Raw genomic sequence first — 22,321 nt, 5'->3', positions numbered from 1 at the left:
CTCTAGCGAGAGACCCTGTAGGTCTGAGAACCAATGCTGTCTGGGCCACGCTGGAGCTATTAGAAGAAGGATTCCTCCTTCTTACTTGAACTTCCTCACCACTCTGGGCAGGAGTGACACCGGAATGAACACGTATGGTAGACGAAAGTTCCATGGAATTGCCAGTGCGTCCACGAACGCCACTTGAGGATCCCTTGTTCTTGCTCCGAAGACCGGAACCTTGTGATTGTGTCGAGACGCCATCAGGTCTACGTCTGGTAGGCCCCACTTGTCCACTAGGAGTTGAAATACTTCTGGATGAAGGCTCCACTCTCCGGCGTGTACATCCTGACGACTGAGGAAGTCCGCTTCCCAGTTGAGGACCTCTGGAATGAACACTGTCAATATGGCTGGCAGATGGCGTTCCACCCACTGAAGAATCTATGACACTTCCATCATTGCCATGCAGCTTCAAATGCCGCCTTGATGATTTATGTACGCTACCGTGGTGGCGTTGTCCGACTGTACATGAACAGGCCTGTTCTGTACCAGATGCTGGGCTAGTTTCAGAGCATGGAACACTGGCCGCAATTCCAGAATGTTTATCGGGAGGAGAGATTACTCCCTGGTCCACCGACCCTGAAAAGAGTGTTGCTCCAACACCGCGCCCCAACCCTGGAGGCTGGCATCCGTCGTCAGAAGGACCCAGTTGGAGATCCAGAAGGGACGACCCCTGCTCAATCGTTGGTCCTGTAGCCACCAGGTCAGTGACAGACGGACCTCTGGAGACAAGGAGATCATTTGAGACCTGATCCGGCGAGGAAGGCTGTCCCACTTGGCAAGAATCAGTTTCTGCAGAGGGCGGGAGTGAAATTGAGCATACTCCATGTCAAAAGCAGACACCATGAGGCCTAGTACTTGCATCGTCGAGTGAATCGACTCACGCGGACGAGAGAGGAAGCATCGTATCTTGTCCTGAAGCATCAGGACTTTCTCCCGTGACAAAAACAACCTCTGGTTGTGTGTGTCCAACAACGCTCCCAGATGCACCATGCTCTGGGCAGGGATCAGTGATGATTTCTTCCAGTTGATGAGCCACCCGTGGGCTTGCAGAAACTGGACCGTCAGATCCAAATGACGGAGGAGAACTTCTGGGGAATTGGCCAGGATCAGCAGGTCGTCCAGATACGGCAGGATCCGGATGCCCCAACGGCGGAGTGAAGCCGTCATAACTACCATGACCTTGGTGAAAATTCGCGGAGCCGTGGTCAGACCAAACGGTAAGGCCCGGAATTGGTAATGGAGATCGCCAATAGCAAACCACAGGTATTGCTGATGTGACATGGCAATAGGGATATGTAGGTAAGCATCCTGTATGTCCAGGGATACCATATAGTCCCCTGATTCCAAAGCGAGGACAATAGAGCAAAGGGTCTCCATACGAAACTTGGAGACCCTTACAAACTTGTTCAAACATTTGAGGTTGAGAATGGGCCGGGAGGAACTACTCAGTTTGGGGACTAGGAACAGCGTTGAATAGTACCCTCTGCCCCTCTGAGCCAGAGGCAGCGGCACTACTGCTCCGGTGTCCAATAGGGATTGTACCACTAAATGGAGAGTTGTTGCCTTCACCTGATCCAAAGGGATGTCCGTCAGGCAACAGCGAGGAGGGGGACGTGTCTTGAAGGATATAGCGTATCCGTGAGCGACGACTTCCCGTACCCAAGCGTCTAAAGTGGTCTTCAACCATGCTGGAGGACAAGAGATGCAGATGCACACTCTTAGCACTAAGAACACGGATAGTAAAAACTATTTATAGAAACCCTCACAATTAACATGGAGTATAATTGAAGTTCTTAGCACACATTCGTGCAAATATGTGGGCCCATGTACCGCGGCCAGGTGACTTCATCACATGGGTCCCTAACATTCCTAATACGATCACATTCTATAAATGTATACAGGACTTACCTCTAAATAGGGCCTTAGCAATGTGTGATCTGTAATGCAGGAACCCAGCTAATTAAAACACCTGAGGGTGAATGGTAGGAGTGCCAATCCAGAGGAAGGAAGCCTTGCCTTCCTGTGTACAATATATACACAAATATAGTGCAAAAAGGGGGGGATATTTTTACTATCAGTGTTCTTAGTGCTAAGAGTGTGCATCTGCCTCTCTCTTCCCCCAGCATAGTATTAGAAGCCTCAGTATGATAGCAACTCTTGATATCTTTAGTAATAGGATGTACAATTCAGGTCCCCCCCTTTTTGCACTATATTTGTGTATATATTGTACACTGGAAGGCAAGGCTTCCTTCCTCTGGATTGGCACTCCTCCCATTCACCCTCAGGTGTTTTAATTAGCTGGGTTCCTGCATTTCAGATCACACATTGATAAGGCCCTATTTAGAGGTAAGTCCTGAATAAATTTATAGAATGTGATAGTATTAGGAATGTTAGGGACCCATGTGATGAAGTCACCTGGCCGCGGTACATTGGCCCACAAATTTGCGCAAATGTGTGCTAAGAACTTCAATTATACTCCATGTTAATTGTGAGGATTTATATAAATTATTTTTACTATCAGTGTTCTTAGTGCTAGGAGTGTGCATCTGCATCTCTCTTCCTTCAGCATAGTATTAGAAGCCTCAGCATGATAGCACCTTTTGATATCTTTAGTAATAGGATGTGCAATTCAGGTCCCCCCCTTTTTGGTCTTCAACCATACCTGGGTGAACTGTAGAAGTCGGCCTCCCACCCTGGGATGCCCCAAGGGGAGGCCTGATCCGTCATGCCGCAGGCTTGTCAGATTTAGAAACCGGCTGACGGGCAGCCCAGGCATGTTTAGGCTTGGGGGTTTCGGAACTGCAAGACTGTTTCGGGTACGCCTGGCACTTTGCTTTACCCGGAGGGCGAAAGGAAGTACTCTTAGCTTTCGGGGCCGAAGGAGTAGTACTAGGTAGACATGCAGTCTTAGCAGACGCCAAGTCAGCGACAATCTTGTTGAGATCTTCACCAAAGTGGATGTTTCCTTTAAATGGAAGCACCTCCAGGGTTTTCTTAGAGTCCAAGTCCACCGACCAGGACCACAACCAGAGAATACGGCGTGCCAAAACGGATGTTGTAGCAGCCTTGGCCGCCAGAACACCTGCATCTGAAGCTGCTTCTTTAATGTAATGGGATGCTGTGACAATATAAGAGACACATTGTCTGGCATGTTCAGAAAAATTGGACGGAACCTCAGCCTCTATTTCCTGAGCCCATGCCTCAATAGCTTCTGCGGCCCAAGTAGCCGCAATGGTGGGCCTATGTGCAGCCCCTGCAAGGGTATAGATAGCATTTAAGCTGCCCTCCACACGCTTATCCGTCGGCTCCTTGAGAGAAGTGATGGTAGTGACAGGCAGAGCAGATGACACCACCACCCGAGCAATTTGCGAATCCACCGGCGGTGGAGTTTCCCAATTTTTACTCAACTCTTGTTACAAACTGACTGGGGGGCACAGAACCCCCAAAACCTGAACGCTCCGCAGCCATGTTATCCTTAAATGCATCTGGGACATCATAACCGCGCTCGGCAGAATCAGCCCCAGACCCATCGCCCCCTGTAGCTGACATGATATGAAAGCGTAAACCTCGGGCGACACCGTACATTATCAGCATATAGGATACCTAACACAACCCCCCCCCCCCCCCCCGTGCAGTGTGACAGCACAAACAGAGGATTTCAGATGTAAAATGTGACTGAAAAACACAGAAAAATATACCGTTATGGTAAGAACTTACTGTTGATAACAGAATTTCTCCTATGTCCACAGGTATCCACAGGATAACATTGGGATATGCCGGAGCGACAGCGGAAATGGCACCAAATAGTCATGAGCTTTCTGGCCTCCCAGGATGCATCGGGCTCCTCCATATAATCCCGCCCACCGACTCAGTCAAATCAGTTGTTTTCACAGCAATTAGGCAGGAGTATCATGTAGAACCCTATTCAGGTGATAAGAACACACATGCACACCCTTACATACAAGAGGGAAGAGGTTAAGTGATTGTAAAGATCCTCAAATCAGGTGCGTCAGGGTGGGATCCCTGTGGATACCTGTGGACATAGGAGAAATTCCGTTATTAACGGTAAGTTCTTACCAAAACTGTATATTTCTCCGGCTGGGTCCAGAGGTTATCCACAGGATAACATTGGGATTCCCAAAGCCATTATTAGTGGTGGGGACGCTCCTGATTAGCCAGGAGAATCTTTCGCCCGAATTCCACGTCATGAGAGGCAAAAGTATCCAAGGCATAATGTCTAATAAATGTGTTAATGGAAGACCATGTGGCTGCCTTATAAATCTGTTCTGCTGAAGCACCATGTTGTGCTGCCCATGAAGGACCTACCCTACGTGTAGAGTGCGTAGAGACATTAGCCGGAGCAGGGAGATCAGCACAAGAATATGCTTCTGAAATAGTCATTCGAAGCCATCTTGCTAGCGTCTGTTTAGTAGCAGGCCATCCTCTTTTGTGAAATCCGTAGAGAATGAAGAGAGAATCTGTCTTTCTGAAGGCACTAGTACGATCTACATAAATTCTTAATGCACGGACTACGTCCAGCGACGCTTCTCCCACAGAAAGTCCCGATACCTGAAAAGCCGGGACTACAATTTCTTCGTTCAGGTGAAACTTTGAAACCACCTTCGGAAGATAAAGCAGTTCTCAGAACTAAATCTGGTTATCTGGATAAAAGGTCAGAAAAGGAGACTTACATGACAGTGCTCCTAAATCTGACACTCTTCTAGCTGACGCCATCGTCAGTAAAAAGAGAACTTTAGCCGTCAACCATTTAAGATCTGCTCTCTTAAGTGGTTCAAACGGAGCCCCCTGAAGGATTTTAAGAACCAGATTCAAATCCCAGGGAACTGCAGGAGGAACAAACGGAGGTGGAATGTGCAACACTCCCTGAAAGAAAGTACGCACATCCTGTAGGTTAGCAATCTTTTTCTGAAACCATACAGTTAATGTGGATACTTGAACTCTCAAGGAAGCTACTTTTAACCCCTTATCCAATCCTGCTTGAAGGAAATCCAAAATCCTGGATACTAAAAGATCTTGGATCCATACTCCTTTCACTACACCAATGAATATAGGCTTGCCATATTCGATGACAAATACGAGCTGAAGAAGGTTTTCTTGCTCTAAGCATTGAATTACTTGTTGTGAAAATCCTCTTGACTTTAGGATAGAGGTTTCAACAGCCATACCGTCTAAGACAGACGATCCAGATGGCTGTGATAACAAGGACCCTGCATTAGTAGATCTGGACGTTGAGGGAGCAGTATTGGAGCTTCCACGGACTTCCTTGGTAGATCTGTGTACCAATGCCTTCTGGGCCAAGCTGGAGCTATTAGCATTATAGCCCCCTTTGCTTGCTTTATTTTCCTCACCACCCAGGTTACAGGGAGATTGGAGGAAACAGATATGCCAGATGAAATTCCCATTTCTCTGACAGTGCGTCTACAAGGATCGCCCGGGGATACTTTGTTTTTGAACCATATATCGGAACCTTGTTGTTCAGATGGGACGCCATGAGATATAACTCTGGCAGACCCCATTTGTTTACTAGAGTCTGAAATACTTCCAGGTGTAACGCCCATTCGGTCTCCTGAATGGTGTGTCGACTGAGAAAGTCCGCTTCCCCGTTCAGTACTCCTGGAAAAAACACTGTGGACAATGCCAGAAGATGGAGTTCTGCAGATCTTAGTATGTGAGTTACTTCCTTCATCAATCTTTTGCTGTGAGTTCCTCCCTGATGATTGAGGTACGCTACTGCTGTTGCATTGTCTGAGTGGATCTGAACTGGTCTACCTTGCAGAATGTCCTTTGCCTGAACCAGAGCCATATATATATGGTCCTTATTTCCAACAGACTTATCGGCAGGCAACTTTCCCTTATGGTCCATTTTCCCTGGAACCTGAAACTTTCGAACACCGCTCCCCAGCCCTGAAGACTGGCAACATGGTCCGGCTCCTGCCGCACCAAACAAAAAACTGATTTGACTGAGTCGGTGGGCGGGATTATATGGAGGAGCCCGATGCATCCTGGGAGGCCAGAAAGCTTGTGACTATTTGGTGCCATTTACGCTGTCGATCCGGCATATCCCAATGTTATCCTGTGGATACCTGTGGACCCAGCCGGAGAAATACAAAACACGTATATCCTGTGAAATACGTATATTATCTAATAACCCTGATGCATGGAGGTTACAGAATATAGGGATAGCAGTAGGGGTGAGATACACGGAGTAGAGATCACCCAGCAGCTATATGCACACACACACACACACACACACAGTCACATGTACAATGCGGGAATTATGATAAACAATAAAACTGCACTGGACTAGCAATACTATTACTGAGTAAAGCTATGTATATAAACCGATATATCTATGCACAGTAAAAACGGAATGAATATCACAGGGTACTTGTACTATATATTCCTGTAGTAATGCACTTGTTCTTAACTAACACTGTATAAACGACATGTAGAATACTTAAGTGTCCTGTAAATGCACATCGCTGATGATGCAGGCGGCTTTACAGAGGAGGCATCACCCAGCAGTCCCAGAATCAGCGCAGCTGTGTGTAATGGCGCCCAAACACTGACAGGGAGTGAGGGAGACAGAGAGATGCAGCTCCAGGGAGGGAACATTTACTCTAAATGGCGCCCAGGGGCTGGGGGAGGGGCTACAGGCCAGAGCCTTATCCCCTTGCTGGACTTCACCACCGGGTGCTGCGGGCCTTAATAAAATGGATTATAGCCTAATCTGACCTGTGCCCTTGCCCTGGTGGTCTAGTGGGGTCCCTGTACTGCCACAGTGTCCATGTCAGTGCGCACGGCCCGCCTCCTAATGGCCGCGGCGGATCGCGATTTCCAGCGGGTCCCGCCTGGGGGACCCTCTTACCTCCTCCCTGAGTGCAGCCACGCAATCCCGGAAAACGTCGGTTAGTTTGTGTGCCCTGGGTGAAGAACTTGAGCCTCCGCTGTAAGTAACTGGCAACCAGGGACGCGGGAGTATACAGCGCTGCTGGGGGAGGTGATGGAGCTGCAGCAAGAGATATCAGAATGATATCTAGCACTAGAGTGCCTCTGCTGCAGCCCTGCCTGTTAGCTGCCTGCACTGCAGGCACCAACTTACAAACTGAGCTCCTGTGCACGGAGGAGGGGTTATAGAGGAGGCGACAGTGAGCATCTTGGGAACAGTCAAAGCTTTTAGCCTATTGGTGCCTCAGATCAAGATCCTACTCTACACCCCTATGTTATTCCCTGTGGAATACAGTGTACCCCGCTGCAGAAATATATAATAAATATATCTCTCTCTCTATCTATACCTCTCTATATATATATCCGACCTACTATAACCCCCTTGGTAACGGTGAGGTGCTTTGGAGGGTCCTGGGGGAGCAGCGCTTTCCTGCAGCCAGGGGTGAATGCAGTGAAAATGGGACGTCTGGTTCCGCTCTGACCTGAAGCCCCGCCCCTTCAATGGCGCGCGGTCTTCTCGCTTTTTTTATACTGGCATGTCTCTATAATATATGAAAACAGGGTTAGAACCCTGTTTCTACACCAGCGCCAGTGTGGGTTTTGATCTGAGACGCAGCCGTCCCCTTGTGGAGCCCTACGTCTCTGTACCCTAATGCCCCCAATGGAGCCGGCGACCCGCCAACCGCGATGCCGACTTTGTACTCACCACTCTTCTAGTCTTCAGCACTGTTAGGGGTGGTGGCGCGCTGCGGAAATGTACGGTCACTTTCAGCGGTTTGCGAATAGTTCCCCCAGGAGCGATGTCCTGTCAGCGGGGATCGGGACCATTAACCCTATAAGAGGTTGGTACCGTCTCCCCCCTAAGTCCCACGCTGCAGGCAGGCTGGTGCCAACCAGTCCTGCCTGAAAATAATAAAAATAAATGCAGAAAACGTTCTGGAGCTCCAGAGGATGTGATCGGCTTCTTCTGGCACATTTTCTAAACAGAGTCTGGTGGAGGGGCATAGAGGGGAGGAGCCAGCACACACTGTAAAGATTTAAAGTGCTAAGGCTCCAATAGGACCCATCTATACCCCATAGTACTAAGACTGTCTCAGAATCCTCAAGGACGTTAGAGAAATGGGGGTAAGTTTGGAAGGATTGAAAGTATGGGATGTAGTTATGTGACCGGTGGTTAGGGGACCGTTGGTCACATTACGGACGGTTACATCCCACCCCCCTCTAAATCCCAACAGTAGACATGCCGACTGCCAGGGACTATTCCCACTCGTGGGTGTCCACGACACCCATAGAGCGGGAATAGAACCTGTGGCCCACAAGGGGCTAGTTGCACTCACCATTCCCCCCCGCCCTTTCCGCCGCAGGAATCCCACAGTTGGTATGCTGACCATCGGGATCCACAGCGGCAGTAACGCGTACCAAACCCGATTATGATTAGGTGGATGGGAAGTTTGGAGGTAGAATGAGCAGATAGTTCAGTTTGCACAAGGTCCATGGTGATGTGAGATGTCACCAAAAGCCATGAGAAGCAGGGTGAGGAAGAGGACATGAAGGGATGATTTGCGGGTGTAGGGTTTGTTTCTACTTGCCTAGGTTGATGGGTGTAGTAAACAAGCTGCTGAAGGGTGCAGACAAGTGATGAGTAAAGTAATGAAAAGAAGACAATGCAGTAATAATCACTGACCTTGCTGAGAGCATGCACTGGAATACAGCTCGCCTCAATGTCTCGCAGATCTCGTTCTGCATCACAGCGCAGATCATTGGATACACTAAACCTGTGTGAAAATACACATACATGAAGAGCACACACTAGGAACAGATGTAAGATTCACAACATTCTGAGAAACAGGAATTGGTTCTTATCTACAGACAGGAATTGATGACAATTTATTTAGTGCAACATCTTCTATTAGAGGTCAGGGCACGATCAAGGTCAAACACTGAACTCAATGGCATTCTTGTTTTTTTGTAACTTGTACATGGATGAGAGTTACTGTTCTTGAATTTTGTGATTTGAATCTTGTTATATAAATATAATAAAGAAAACCTCAAAATGGGAATGACTGTTTAAACAAAAAGTTCACTTTTGGAGGCAGGGCAAATTACCTATTGTACAATATGGTCTCTCTAGAGCAGAAATGGGGTATCCCTGAGAAGGGGCACTTCACCAAATAGTTACCTGGGGCCTTCCTAACTTAACAGAATCAGAATTTCTGAAAGCATATACATTTAGATAAGTAGCGTGCACAAGTCATCTAACAGTGAGAAAAACCCAAGTGGTCAAACACAGACAATTTTTTTTTCTTACCAAAGAGCTTTTTTCCTGTCCTTAAGAAAGTTTTCTAGTATAATTCCAGAAACTGTCCGTCCCTTTCCCACACCAGCTCCGTCTCCTATTAGAAATCCAGCTCTTTGTCCACTGGGAAGGATAACTTCATGTTGCTATATTAGAACAGAGTATACATAAAGCCATGTAGACCATGTATTCAGTAACAACAGTTACATGGTCTAGTTAGTTTCAGCACTCACCTGACAGGCATAAACTATAGCTTCAAGCTGCAAAGCAGACAGCAGGCCCTTATCAATAATCGAGCTGGGGAGCGAGAGAGAGTAGCCGATGTCTGGAGGAGGAACGCTGGACAAGGTACTAGTCTCTACTACTCGGTCAGGATGCTGTATACCCAGTTTAGCTGATATGAAACAGAAAGAAAAAAAAGATACATATCAGTAACCTTTTTATATGCGAATGAAAATGCAATCTGCAATTCTTTGGAACACACATTTTTATCAATGTGTTCTGTACACGCTGTATAACGGCAGTCTGAAGCAAATGACAATCAGGCACATGCTCTCAAATGCAAGAAGATGAATGAAAACAGATTTTACCACCTTGTCTGAAAAACCGCTTTCATCCGTTCTGGAAGCAAATGTGCAATTGTCATTTGCTCCCATAAATTATAAGGTTTTCATTCCAAGTAACCGACTAGTTGTCCGGTTGGAATGAGAATCTTCAGGTGTATGACCTGCTTTACTTGAGAGAGAGAGAGAGAGAGAGAGAGAGAGAGAGAGAGAGAGAGAGATAGAGATAGAGATAGAGAGAGACGTGCAATGGTAAGCGCCTGTCTTTATTCTAAACTAACACCACTAGCTGAAAAAGATTAATCATTTATGCAAAATATTAAACACAACAAAACATCACATTAATTCAGGATGTTGGACAGATAACGTTCCTGCTTGGCCTATATTAAAAAATTTTTTATTATAATAAAATCATTTGGACCTAGAAGGGGGGGGGGGGGGGGGGCAAGTTGCTGTCGCACCCTTTGCACTATGGAGGTGTAAACACTTTTGAGTGAGATCCCACCATCGTAACGTGTTGTGCGTGTCGTGGTACTTCAGCCGGGAAAACAAGTTGCTGCCAATTGAATCCCTTCGCCATAATGAGAGAATTAATAAGCAAGGGAGAATTAATAAGTAATGGTTGTGAAGTGATTTAGAGACTCCGCACGTGTGAAAAACAAGAGAAATCACCTTTAATGGCAGTATGTGATTATGCTTCTAGTAGTGTTGTGCCAATTAGAAACAAATAGTAAAAGTAAGGAAACCTGTATGATCCTCGGGCAATAACATAGCATGTTTAGATTTGCAATTTCAAAATCCATGTACAGTAATTACATAATCTCAAAAATGAAAAAAACAGTTTTCTTTACATGGTCACGATTATTGGGTCTACTCAATGCCTGTAGGATCCTCTCCGACAGAGAGGATCCGACAGTTCAGTATTCAATTTGAGGGCAATTTAGACAGGTTTTTGTCCGTTTCCGACAATGCCGATCCAACTTTTTTTTTTTTCTTTTAAAGTCGGACTGACATGGTCGAAAACGGGCCAAAAAACTGTCGGATTTCCAACAAAACACGGATCCGCGGCTAATCCGCCAATCCACGTGTTTTCCGACAAGTCATATTTTTTAAAAAAAGTCGGGAAAACGGCACTATACTTGAATACGTCGAATCCAAACTCGACCTAGAAAAGTCAGAAAAGTGCAGTTTATCCGACTTTTTTAAAAATCCAACAGTAATTGAATTTTACCCCTATATTGGTTAATGCAGTTAGCATAAAAAATTTATTTTCCTTTAACTATCTGTGAATTTCTCACATTTAGAAGGCACATAGTCCGCGTAGGTTTCAGTTTGTCCCAGCTCCTCAGTGTCTTCATCCTCCACCTCTTCTTCTACTGGATTTGGAGCCTGATACAAGAGGCATTAGAGAAAGTTTCACTTAAGGAGTATAAACGGACAGGCACTCATTAAAACATTGCCACAATCTGTCTTACCCGAGGCTGTACTGGTGGCGTATTAATTATAGCCTGCAAATCTTCAAACCTATCCAGTCCCAGAAACGGACGACTAGATGGAAAAAGCTAAAGGAAGAGAAGCAATGTGGTAGTAAATATTGTGTTGTTGTTGTATTCAAACACAACCACAAACAAATCTTTCTATATAACTGTTTAGAAGTCATCAAGGAAAAAATAAGATTTTACTCACCGGTAAATCTATTTCTCGTAGTCCGTAGTGGATGCTGGGGACTCCGTAAGGACCATGGGGAATAGCGGCTCCGCAGGAGACTGGGCACAGCTAAGAAAGAATTAGGACTACCTGGTGTGCACTGGCTCCTCCCACTATGACCCTCCTCCAGACTTCAGTAAGGATACTGTGCCCGGAAGAGCTGACACAATAAGGAAAGGATTTTGAATCCCGGGTAAGACTCATACCAGCCACACCAATCACACCGTATAACTCGTGATATTATACCCAGTTAACAGTATGAACATAACAGAGCCTCTCAACAGATGGCTCAACCATAACCCTTTTAGTTAACAATAACTATATACAAGTATTGCAGACAGTCCGCACTTGGGACGGGCGCCCAGCATCCACTACGGACTACGAGAAATAGATTTACCGGTGAGTAAAATCTTATTTTCTCTAACGTCCTAGTGGATGCTGGGAACTCCGTAAGGACCATGGGGATTATACCAAAGCTCCCAAACGGGCGGGAGAGTGCGGATGACTCTGCAGCACCGAATGAGAGAACTCAAGGTCCTCCTCAGCCAGGGTATCAAATTTGTAGAATTTTGCAAACGTGTTTGCCCCTGACCAAGTAGCAGCTCGGCAAAGTTGTAAAGCCGAGACCCCTCGGGCAGCCGCCCAAGAAGAGCCCACTTTCCTCGTGGAATGGGCTTTTACAGATTTAGGCTGCGGCAGGCCAGCCACAGAGTGCGCAAGCTGAATTGTGCTACAAATCCAGCGAGCAATACTCTGCTTTGAAGCAGGAGCACCCATCTTGTTTGGTGCATACAGGATAAATAGCTAGTCAGTCTTCCTGACTCCAGCCGTCCTGGAAACATAAATTTTCAAGGCCCTGACTACGTCCAGTAACTTGGAGTCCTCCAAGTCCCTAGTAGCCGCAGGCACCACGATAGGTTGGTTCAAGTGAAAAGATGATACCACCTTAGGAAGAAACTGGGGACTAGTCCTCAATTCTGCCCTATCCATATGGAAAATCAAATAGGGGCTTTTGCATGACAAAGCCGCCAATTCTGCCACCCGCCTTGCCGAAGCCAAGGCCAAAAGCATGACCACTTTCCACGTGAGATATTTTAAATCCACGGTTTTGAGTGGCTCAAACCAATGTGACTTTAGGAAACCCAACACCACGTTGAGGTCCCATGATGCCACTAGAGGCACAAAAGGAGGCTGAATATGCAGTACTCCCTTGACAAATGTCTGAACTTCAGGCAGTGAAGCCAGTTCCATTTTGGAAGAAAATCGATAGAGCCGAAAACTGGACCTTAATGGAACCCAATTGTAGGCCCATAGTCACCTCTGACTGTAGGAAGTGCAGAAATCGACCTAGCTGAAATTTCTCCTTTGGGGCCTTCCTGGCCTCACAGTACGCAACATATTTCCGCCATATGCGGTGATAATGGTTAGCGTTCACTTCTTTCCTAGCTTTAAATAGCGTAGGGATAACTTCCTCCGGAATTCCCTTTTCCTTCAGGATCCGGCGTTCAACCGCCATGCCGTCAACGCAGCCGCGGTACGTCTTGAAACAGACAGGCCCCCTGCTGCAGCAGGTCCTGTCTGAGCGGCAGAGGCCATAGGTCCTCTGAGATCATTTCTTGGAGTTCTGGTTACCAAGCTCTTCTTGGCCAACCCGGTACAATGAGTATAGTTCTTACTCCTCTCCTTCTTATTATTCTCATTACCCTGGGTAAGAGAGGCAGAGAAGGGAACACATACACCGACTGGTACACCCACGGTGTTACCAGAGCGTCCACAGCTATCGCCTGAGGGTCCTTGACCTGGCGCAATATCTTTGTCTTCTGAGAAAGTCTGCTTCTCAGTTGTCCACTCCGGGAATGAACACTGCTGACAGTGCTAACACATGATTTTCCGCCCATCGGAGAATCCTTGTGGCTTCTGCCATCGCCATCCTGCTTCTTGTGCAGCCCTGTCGTGTACATGAGCGACCGCCGTGATGTTGTCTGACTGGATCAGCACCGGCCGGTGTTGAAGCAGGGGTCTAGCCTGACTTAGGGCATTGTAAATGGCCCTTCGTTCCAGAATATTTATGTGTAGGGAAGTCTCCTGACTTTTCCATAGCCTTGGAAGTTTCTTCCCTGTGTGACTGCCCCCCAGCCTCGAAGGCTGGCATCCGTGGTCACCAGGACCCAGTCCTGTATGCCGAATCTGCTGCCCCCTAGAAGATGAGCACTCTGCAGCCACCACAACAACGACACCCTGGCCCTTGGAGACAGGGTTATCCGCCGATGCATCTGAAGATGCGACCCGGACCACCTGTCCAACAGATCCCTCTGGAAAATCCTTGAATGGGACCTGGCGAATGGAATTTCTTCGTAAGAAGCTACCATCCTTCCCAGGGCTCGCGTGCATTGATGCACCGACACCTGTATACGTATTAGGAGGTCTCTGTCTAGAGACGACAACTCCTTGGACTTCTCCTCCGGGAGAAACCCTTTTTTTCCTGTTCTGTGTCCAGAACCATACTCAGGAACAGTAGACGCGTCGAAGGAACCAGCTGCGACTTTGGAATATTCAGAATTCAGCCGTGCTGTTGTAGCACTTCCCGAGATAGTGCTACTCCGCCGAACAACTGCTCCCTGGACCTCAACTTTATAAGGAGATCGTCCAAGTACGGGATAATTATTTCGGCCATTACCTTGGTAAATACCTCGGTGCCGGGGACAGACCAACGGCAACGTCTGGAATTGGTAATGACAATCCTGTACCACAATTTTGAGGTACTCCTGGTGAAAAGGGTAAATAGGGACATGCAGGTAAGCATCCTTGATGTCCAGTGATACCATCCAGGCTTGCAATAATCGCCCTGAGCGATTCCATTTCGAACTTGAACCTTCGTATATAAGTGTTCAAGGCTTTCAATTTTAGAATGGGTCTCACCGAACCGTCTGGTTTCGGTACCACAACATTTTGGAATAGTAACCCCGGCCTTGTTGGAGGGGTACCTAGATTTCACCTGCTGGAAGTGCAGCTTGTGAATTGCCGCCAGTACTACCTTTCTCCGAGGGCAGTAGGCAAGGCTGAGGTGAGGTAACGGCGAGGGGGAGTCGCCTCGAACTCCAGCCTGTATCCCTGTGATACTATTTGCAGAACCTAGGGATCCACCTGTGGGCAAACCCACTGGTCCCTGAAGTTCCCGAGACGCGCCCCTACCGCACCTGTCTCCACCTGTGGAGCCCCAACGTCAAGCGGTGGACTCAGAGGAAGCGGGGGAAGATTTTTGATCCTGGGAACTGGCTGCTGGTGCAGCTGTTTCCTTCTTCCCTTGTCTCTGTGCAGAAAGGAAGCGCCTTTGACCCGCTTGCTTTTCTGAAGCCGAAAGGACTGTATCTGAAAATACGGTGCCTTCTTAGGCTGTGAGGAAACCGGAGGTAAAAAAAAATTTCTTCCCAGCTGTTGCTGTGGATACGAGGTCCCAGAGACCATCCCCAACAATTCCTCACCTTTATAAGGCAGAATCTCCATGTGCCTTTTATAGGCAGCATCACCTGTCCACTGCCGGGTTTCTAATACCCTCCTGGCAGAATGGACATTGCATTAATTCTGGATGCCAGCCGGCAAATATCCCTCTGTGCATCCTTTATATATAAGACGACGTCTTTAATATGCTCTATGTTAGCAAACTATTTTCCCTGTCTTAGAGTATTAATATTATCTGACAGGGTATCAGACCACGCTGCAGCAGCACTATTTATGCTGAGGCGATTGCAGGTCTCAGTATATAACCTGAGTGTGTATATACAGACTTCAGGATAGTCTCCTGCTTTTTATCAGCAGGCTCCTTAAAGGTGGCCGTATCCTAAGACGGCAGTGCCACCTTTTTTGACAAACGTGTGAGCGCCTTATCCACCCTAAGGGATATCTCCCAACGTGACCTATCCTCTGGCGGGAAAGGGTACGCCATCAGTAACTTTTTAGAAATTACCAGTTTCTTATTGGGGGAACCCACGCTACTTTACACACTTCATTCATTCATCTGATGGGGGAACAAAACACTGGCTGCTTTTTCTCCCCAAAAATAAAACCCCTTTTATGTGGTACTTGGGTTCATGTCAGAAATGCGTAACACATTTTTATTGCCGAGATCATGTAACGGATGTTCCTAGTGGATTGTGTATATGTCTCAATCTCGTCGACACTGGAGTCAGACTCCGTGTCGACATCTGTGTCTGCCATCTGAGGTAACGGGCGCTTTCTTGAGCCCCTGATGGCCTTTGAGACGCCTGGGCAGGCGCGGGCTGAGAAGCCGGCTGTCCCACAGCTGTTTTACATCATCCAGCCTTGTAAGGAGTTGACATTGTCGTTTAATACCTTCCACCTATCCATCCACTCTGGTGTCGGCCCCACAGGGGACGACATCCCATTTATCGGCCTCTGCTCCACCTCCACGTAACCTTCCTCATCCCACATGTCGACACAGCCGTACCGACACACAGCACACACACAGGGAATGCTCTGACTGAGGACAGGACCCCACAAAGTCCTTTGGGGAGACAGAGAGAGAGTATGCCAGCACACACCAGAGCGCTATATAATGCAGGGATTAACACTATAACTGAGTGATTTTTCCCCCAATAGCTGCTTGTATAAACAATATTGCACCTAAATTTAGTGCCCCCCCCCTCTCTTTTTAACCCTTTGAGCCTAAAAACTACAGGGGAGAGCCTGGGGAGCTGTCTTCCAGTTGCACTGTGAAGAGAAAATGGCGCCATTGTGCTGAGGGAGATAGCTCCGCCCCTTTTTCGCTGACTTTTCTCCCGCTTTTTTATGGATTCTGGCAGGGGTATTTATCACATATATAGCCTCTGGGGCTATATATTGTGATATATTTGCCAGCCAAGGTGTATTTATTGCTTCTCAGGGCGCCCCCCCCAAGCGCCCTGCACCCTCAGTGACCGGAGTGTGAAGTGTGTATGAGGAGCAATGGCGCACAGCTGCAGTGCTGTGCGCTACCTTGGTGAAGACTGATGTCTTCTGCCGCCGATTTTCCCAATTTCTTCTTGCTTCTGGCTCTGTAAGGGGGGCGGCGGCGCGGCTCCGGGACCGAACACCAATGGCCGGTTCCATGCGGTCGATCCCTCTGGAGCTAATGGTGTCCAGTAGCCTAAGAAGCCCAAGCTACCACCAGTTAGGTAGGTTCGCTTCTTCTCCCCTTAGTCCCTCGCTGCAGTGAGTCTGTTGCCAGCAGATCTCACTGTAAAATAAAAAACCTAACATATACTTTCTTTCTAGGAGCTCAGGAGAGCCCCTAGTGTGCATCCAGCTCGGCCGGGCACAGGATTCTAACTGAAGTCTGGAGGAGGGTCATAGTGGGAGGAGCCAGTGCACACCAGGTAGTCCTAATTCTTTCTTAGCTGTGCCCAGTCTCCTGCGGAGCCGCTATTCCCCATGGTCCTTACGGAGTCCCCAGCATCCACTAGGACGTTAGAGAAATAAGATTTTAAACCTACCGGTAAATCTTTTTCTCCTAGTCCGTAGAGGATGCTGGGGACTCCGTAAGGACCATGGGGTATAGACTAGCTCCGCAGGAGACATGGGCACTATAAAGAACTTTAGATGAGTGTGCACTGGCTCCTCCCTCTATGCCCCTCCTCCAGACCTCAGTTAGAGAAACTGTGCCCAGAGGAGACGGACAGTACGAAGAAAGGATTTTTGGTAATCTAAGGGCAAGATTCATACCAGCCCACACCATTCACACCGTATAACCTGGAATATACGCAACCAGTTAACAGTATGAACAAAAAACAGCATCAGCCCCAAGACTGATCTCAACTGTAACATAACCCTTATGTAAGCAATAACTATATACAAGCCTTGCAGAAATATGTCCGCACTGGGACGGGCGCCCAGCATCCTCTACGGACTAGGAAAAAAAGATTTACCGGTAGGTTTAAAATCTTATTTTCTCTTACGTCCTAGAGGATGCTGGGGACTCCGTAAGGACCATGGGGTTTATACCAAAGCTCCAGACCGGGCGGGAGAGTGCGGATGACTCTGCAGCACCGATTGAGCAAACATGAGGTCCTCCTCAGCCAAGGTATCAAACTTGTAGAATTTAGCAAAAGTGTTTGAACCCGACCAAGTCGCCACTCGGCAAAGCTGTAATGCCGAGACGCCTCGGGCAGCCGCACAAGAAGAGCCCACCTTCCTAGTGGAATGGGCCTTTACCGAATTTGGTAACGGCAATCCAGCCGTAGAGTGAGCCTGCTGAATCGTGTTACAGATCCAGCGAGCAATAGTCTGCTTAGAAGCAGGAGCGCCAACCTTGTTGGCTGCATACAGGACAAACAGTGCCCCTGTTTTCCTAACCCGAGCCGTCCTGGCTACATACATTAAGGCCCTGACTACATCAAGGGACTTGGAATCCTCCAAGTCACCCGTAGCCACAGGCACCACAATAGGTTGGTTCATATGAAACGATGAAACCACTTTCGGTAAAAATTGAGGACGAGTCTTTAATTCCGCTCTACCCACATGGAAAATCAGATCGGGGCACAAAGCCGCCAATTCGGACACCCGCCTTGCTGATGCCAAGGGCCAACAACATGACCACCTTCCAAGTGAGAAATTTTAATTCAACCGTTTGAAGAGGTTCAAACCAGTGAGATTTCAGGAACTGTAACACCACGTTAAGGTCCCATGGTGCCACTGGAGGCACAAAAGGAGGCTGTATGTGCAGCACTCCCTTTACAAAAGTTTGGACTTCTGGGAGAGAAGCCAATTCCTTCTGAAAGAAAATTGACAGGGCCGAAATCTGTACCTTAATGGAGCCTAATTTTAGGCCCATATCCACTCCTGTCTGCAGAAAGTGGAGAAAACGGCCCAGATGGAATTCCTCAGTAGGAGCATTCTTGGCTTCACACCAAGATACATACTTTCTCCAGATACGGTGATAATGTTTCGCCGACACCTCCTTCCTAGCCTTTATCAGAGTAGGGATGACTTCTTCCGGAATGCCTTTCCCAGCTAGGATTCGGTGTTCAACCGTCATGCCGTCAAACGTAACCGCGGTAAGTCTTGGAACACGCAGGGCCCCTGTTGCAACAGGTCCTCTCTGAGAGGAAGAGGCCATGGATCTTCTGTGAGCATTTCCTGAAGATCTGAACACCAGGCCCTTCGAGGCCAATCTGGAACAATGAGTATTGTCCGCACGCTTTTCCGTCTTACAATTCTCAATATCTTTGAGATGAGAGGAAGAGGAGGGAACACATAGACCGACTGAAACACCCACGGTGTCACCAGGGCGTCTATTGCTACTGCCTGAGGGTCCCTTGACCTGGCACAATACCTCCGAAGCTTCTTGTTGAGGCGTGACGCCATCATGTCTATTTGATAAAGTCCCCAAAGACTTGTTATCTCTGCAAAAACTTCTTGATGAAGTCCCCACTCTCCTGGATGGAGATCGTGTCTGCTGATGAAGTCTGCTTCCCAGTTGTCCACTCCCGGAATGAAAACCGCTGCCAATGCGCTTACGTGATTTTCCGCCCAGCGAAGAATCCTGGTGGCTTCCGCCATTGCCGCTCTGCTCCTTGTCCCGCCTTGGCGGTTTACATGAGCCACGGCTGTGACGCTGTCTGATTGAATCAGAACCGGCAGGTCGCGAAGAAGATTCTCCGCTTGACGTAGGCCGTTGTATATGGCCCTCAATTCCAGTACGTTGATTTGTAGACAAGCCTCCTGGCTTGACCATAGTCCCTGAAAGTTTTTCCTTGTGTGACTGCTCCCCATCCTCGGAGGCTCGCGTCCGTGGTCACCAGAACCCAGTCCTGAATGCCGAACCTGCGACCCTCTAGAAGGTGAGCACTCCGTAGCCACCACAGGAGAGACACCCTGGCCCTGGGGGACAGGCTTATTTTCTGATGAATTTGAAGATGGGACCCGGACCACTTGTCCAGAAGGTCCCACTGAAACGTCCTTGCATGAAACCTGCCGAAGGGGATGGCCTCATAGGTCGCCACCATTTTCCCCAGTACTCGAGTGCATTGATGGACTGACACCCTTTTCGGTTTTAACAGGTCTCCGACCATGTTCTGGAGTTCCTGGGCTTTTTCCATTGGGAGAAAAACCCTCTTTTGTTCCGTGTCCAGAATCATGCCTAAGAAAGATAGCCGAGTTGTTGGAACCAACTGTGACTTTGGTAGATTCAGAATCCAGCCATGTTGCTGCAGCACTCTCAGGGAGAGCGCCACGCATTTCAGCAACTGATCTCTCGATCTCGCTTTTATCAGGAGATCGTCCAAGTACGGGATAATTGCGACTCCCTGCCGGCGCAGGAGCACCATCATTTCCGCCATTACCTTGGTGAAAATCCTCGGGGCCGTGGAAAGCTCAAACGGTAACGTCTGAAACTGGTAATGACAGTCCTGTACAGTGAATCTCAGGTACGCCTGATGAGGGGGATATATGGGGACATGAAGGTATGCGTCCTTTATGTCCAGTGACACCATAAAATCCCCCCCTTTCAGGCTGGAGATAACTGCCCGGAGCAATTCCATCTTGAATTTGAACTTTTTCAAGTACAGGTTTAGGGATTTTAAATTTAGAATGGGTATGACCGAGCCATCCGGTTTCGGGACCACAAATAGGGTTGAATAGTACCCCTTCCCCTGTTTAACTAGGGGAACCTCGACAACCACTTGTTGTTGACACAGTTTTAGCTGCAATTCAAAAACTATCTCCCTTTCTGGGGAAGAAGCTGGTAAAGCCGATTTGAAAAACCGGCGAGGAGGCACGTCTTCTAATTCCAGCTTGTAACCCTGGGAAACAATTTCCATTGCCCAAGGATCCACGTCTGACTGAACCCAGACGTGGCTGAAGAGTCGAAGACGTGCCCCCACCGGCGCAGACTCCCTCAGTGGAGCCCCAGCGTCATGGATTTAGTAGAAGCCGGGGAGGACTTCTGCTCCTGAGAACTAGCCGTAGCAGGCAGTTTTTTCCCTCTACCCTTACCTCTGGGGAGGAAGGAAGAGCCCCGACCTCTTCTGGATTTATGCGACCGAAAGGATTGCATCTGATATTGTGGTGGTTTCTTTTGCTGTGGGGGAACATAAGGCAAAAAAGTAGATTTACCCGCGGTAGCTGTGGAAACCAGGTCCGCGAGACCTTCCCCAAATAAATCCTCACCTTTGTAAGGTAAAACTTCCATATGCTTCTTTGAGTCAGCATCACCCATCCATTGGCGGGTCCACAGGGCTCGCCTAGCAGAAATCGCCATGGCGTTGGCTCTCGAACCTAGCAGCCCAACGTCTCTCTGAGCGTCTCTTATATATAAGACTGCGTCTTTAATGTGACCTAAGGTCAATAAAATGGTATCCCTATCCAGGGTATCAATGTCAGCTGACAAAGTATCCGTCCAAGCCTCAACAGCGCTACAAACCAAAGCCGACGCTATTGCCGGTCTGAGCAAGGCCCCCGTATGTGTATAAATTGATTTTAAGGTAGTTTCCTGTCTGCGGTCAGGGCTGCCGTGTCTGGAGACGGTAGCACCACCTATTTGGACAAGCGCGTTAAAGCCTTATCCACCCTGGGTGAGGATTCCCACCGTAACCTGTCCTGCGCAGGAAAAGGATACGCCATAAGAATTCTTTTGGGAATCTGCAGTTTCTTGTCTGGAGTTTCCCAAGCCTTTTCAAATAACGCGTTCAGCTCATGAGATGGGGGAAAGGTTACCTCAGGTTTCTTTTCCTTAAACATGTGTACCCTCGTGTTAGGGACAGAGGGGTCATCTGTGATATGTAAAACATCCTTTATTGCAATAATCATATAATGAATACTTTTGGCCACCCTTGGGTGTAACCTCGCATCATCGTAGTCGACACTGGAGTCAGAATCCGTGTCAGTATCAGTGTCTGCTACTTGGGACAGGGGACGTTTCTGAGACCCTGAAGGGCCCTGTGACACAGTCAAAGCCATGGATTGACTCCCTGTTCTATCCCTGGACTCTGCTTTGTCCATTCTCTGATGTAAAACATTTAAAACATTCAACATATCCAACCAATCCGTTGCCGACGGAGACACCACAATCATCTGCTCCACCTCCTCCTTAGATGAGCCTTCCGCTTCAGACATGCCGACACACGCGTACCGACACCCCCACACACTCAGGGATATATCTATATGGGGACAGTTCCCCAATAAGGCCATTTGGAGAGACAGAGAGAGAGTATGCCAGCACACACCCAGCGCCAACTGGCACTGGAAACAAAATTCCCAGATAAAACAGCGCTTTTATATAAATATATACATATACACTCACTGCGCCAATAAAAAGTGCCCCCCCCCCCCTCTTTTTTGCCCTCACAGTGTTCAGCAGGGGAGAGTCCGGGGAGCTAGCTTCTCTGCAGTGTGCTGTGGAGAAAATGGCGCTGGTTGGTGCTGGAGGATCAAGCTCCGCCCCCTCAGTGGCGGGCTTTGGTCCCGCTCAAATTTCCAATACTGGCGGGGGATTATTTAATATACTGCCTCCGCAGCCTATATATCTGTTAGCCAGTCCCTAGAGGTTTATTATTGCTGCCCAGGGCGCCCCCTCTGCACCCTGCACCCTTCAGTGCCCGCTGTGTGTGTTGTGTGTGGGAGCAATGGCGCGCAGAGTTACCGCTGCGCGTTACCTCAGAGAAGATCTGAAGTCTTCTTTCTTCTTATACTCACCTGGCTTCTATCTTCCGGCTCTGTAAGGAGGACGGCGGCGCGGCTCCGGAACGAACGG

General features: G+C 48.2%; 1 protein-coding gene across 4 annotated transcripts in view; it reads right to left on the bottom strand.

Annotated features, from left to right (window-relative positions):
- SBNO2 (strawberry notch homolog 2) overlaps positions 1–22,321 on the bottom strand; it is a 233,572-nt gene that overhangs the window by 104,094 nt on the left and 107,157 nt on the right. For all 4 annotated transcript variants that reach the window (XM_063914353.1, XM_063914354.1, XM_063914355.1 and 1 more), the window contains 5 exons: positions 11,346–11,432; positions 11,169–11,259; positions 9,541–9,701; positions 9,320–9,453; positions 8,696–8,786 (listed from right to left, as the gene is read on the bottom strand). In XM_063914353.1, coding sequence (XP_063770423.1) covers positions 8,696–8,786; positions 9,320–9,453; positions 9,541–9,701; positions 11,169–11,259; positions 11,346–11,432 — 564 coding nt within the window. The remainder of the gene's footprint in view (positions 1–8,695; positions 8,787–9,319; positions 9,454–9,540; positions 9,702–11,168; positions 11,260–11,345; positions 11,433–22,321) is intronic.

The sequence above is a fragment of the Pseudophryne corroboree genome, chromosome 1 (genome assembly GCF_028390025.1).
Source record: "Pseudophryne corroboree isolate aPseCor3 chromosome 1, aPseCor3.hap2, whole genome shotgun sequence".
In the NCBI taxonomy this organism is placed as follows: domain Eukaryota; kingdom Metazoa; phylum Chordata; class Amphibia; order Anura; family Myobatrachidae; genus Pseudophryne; species Pseudophryne corroboree.
The sequence above is the reverse complement of the archived record's forward strand: the minus strand, read 5'-3'. Positions and strand labels throughout refer to the sequence as shown.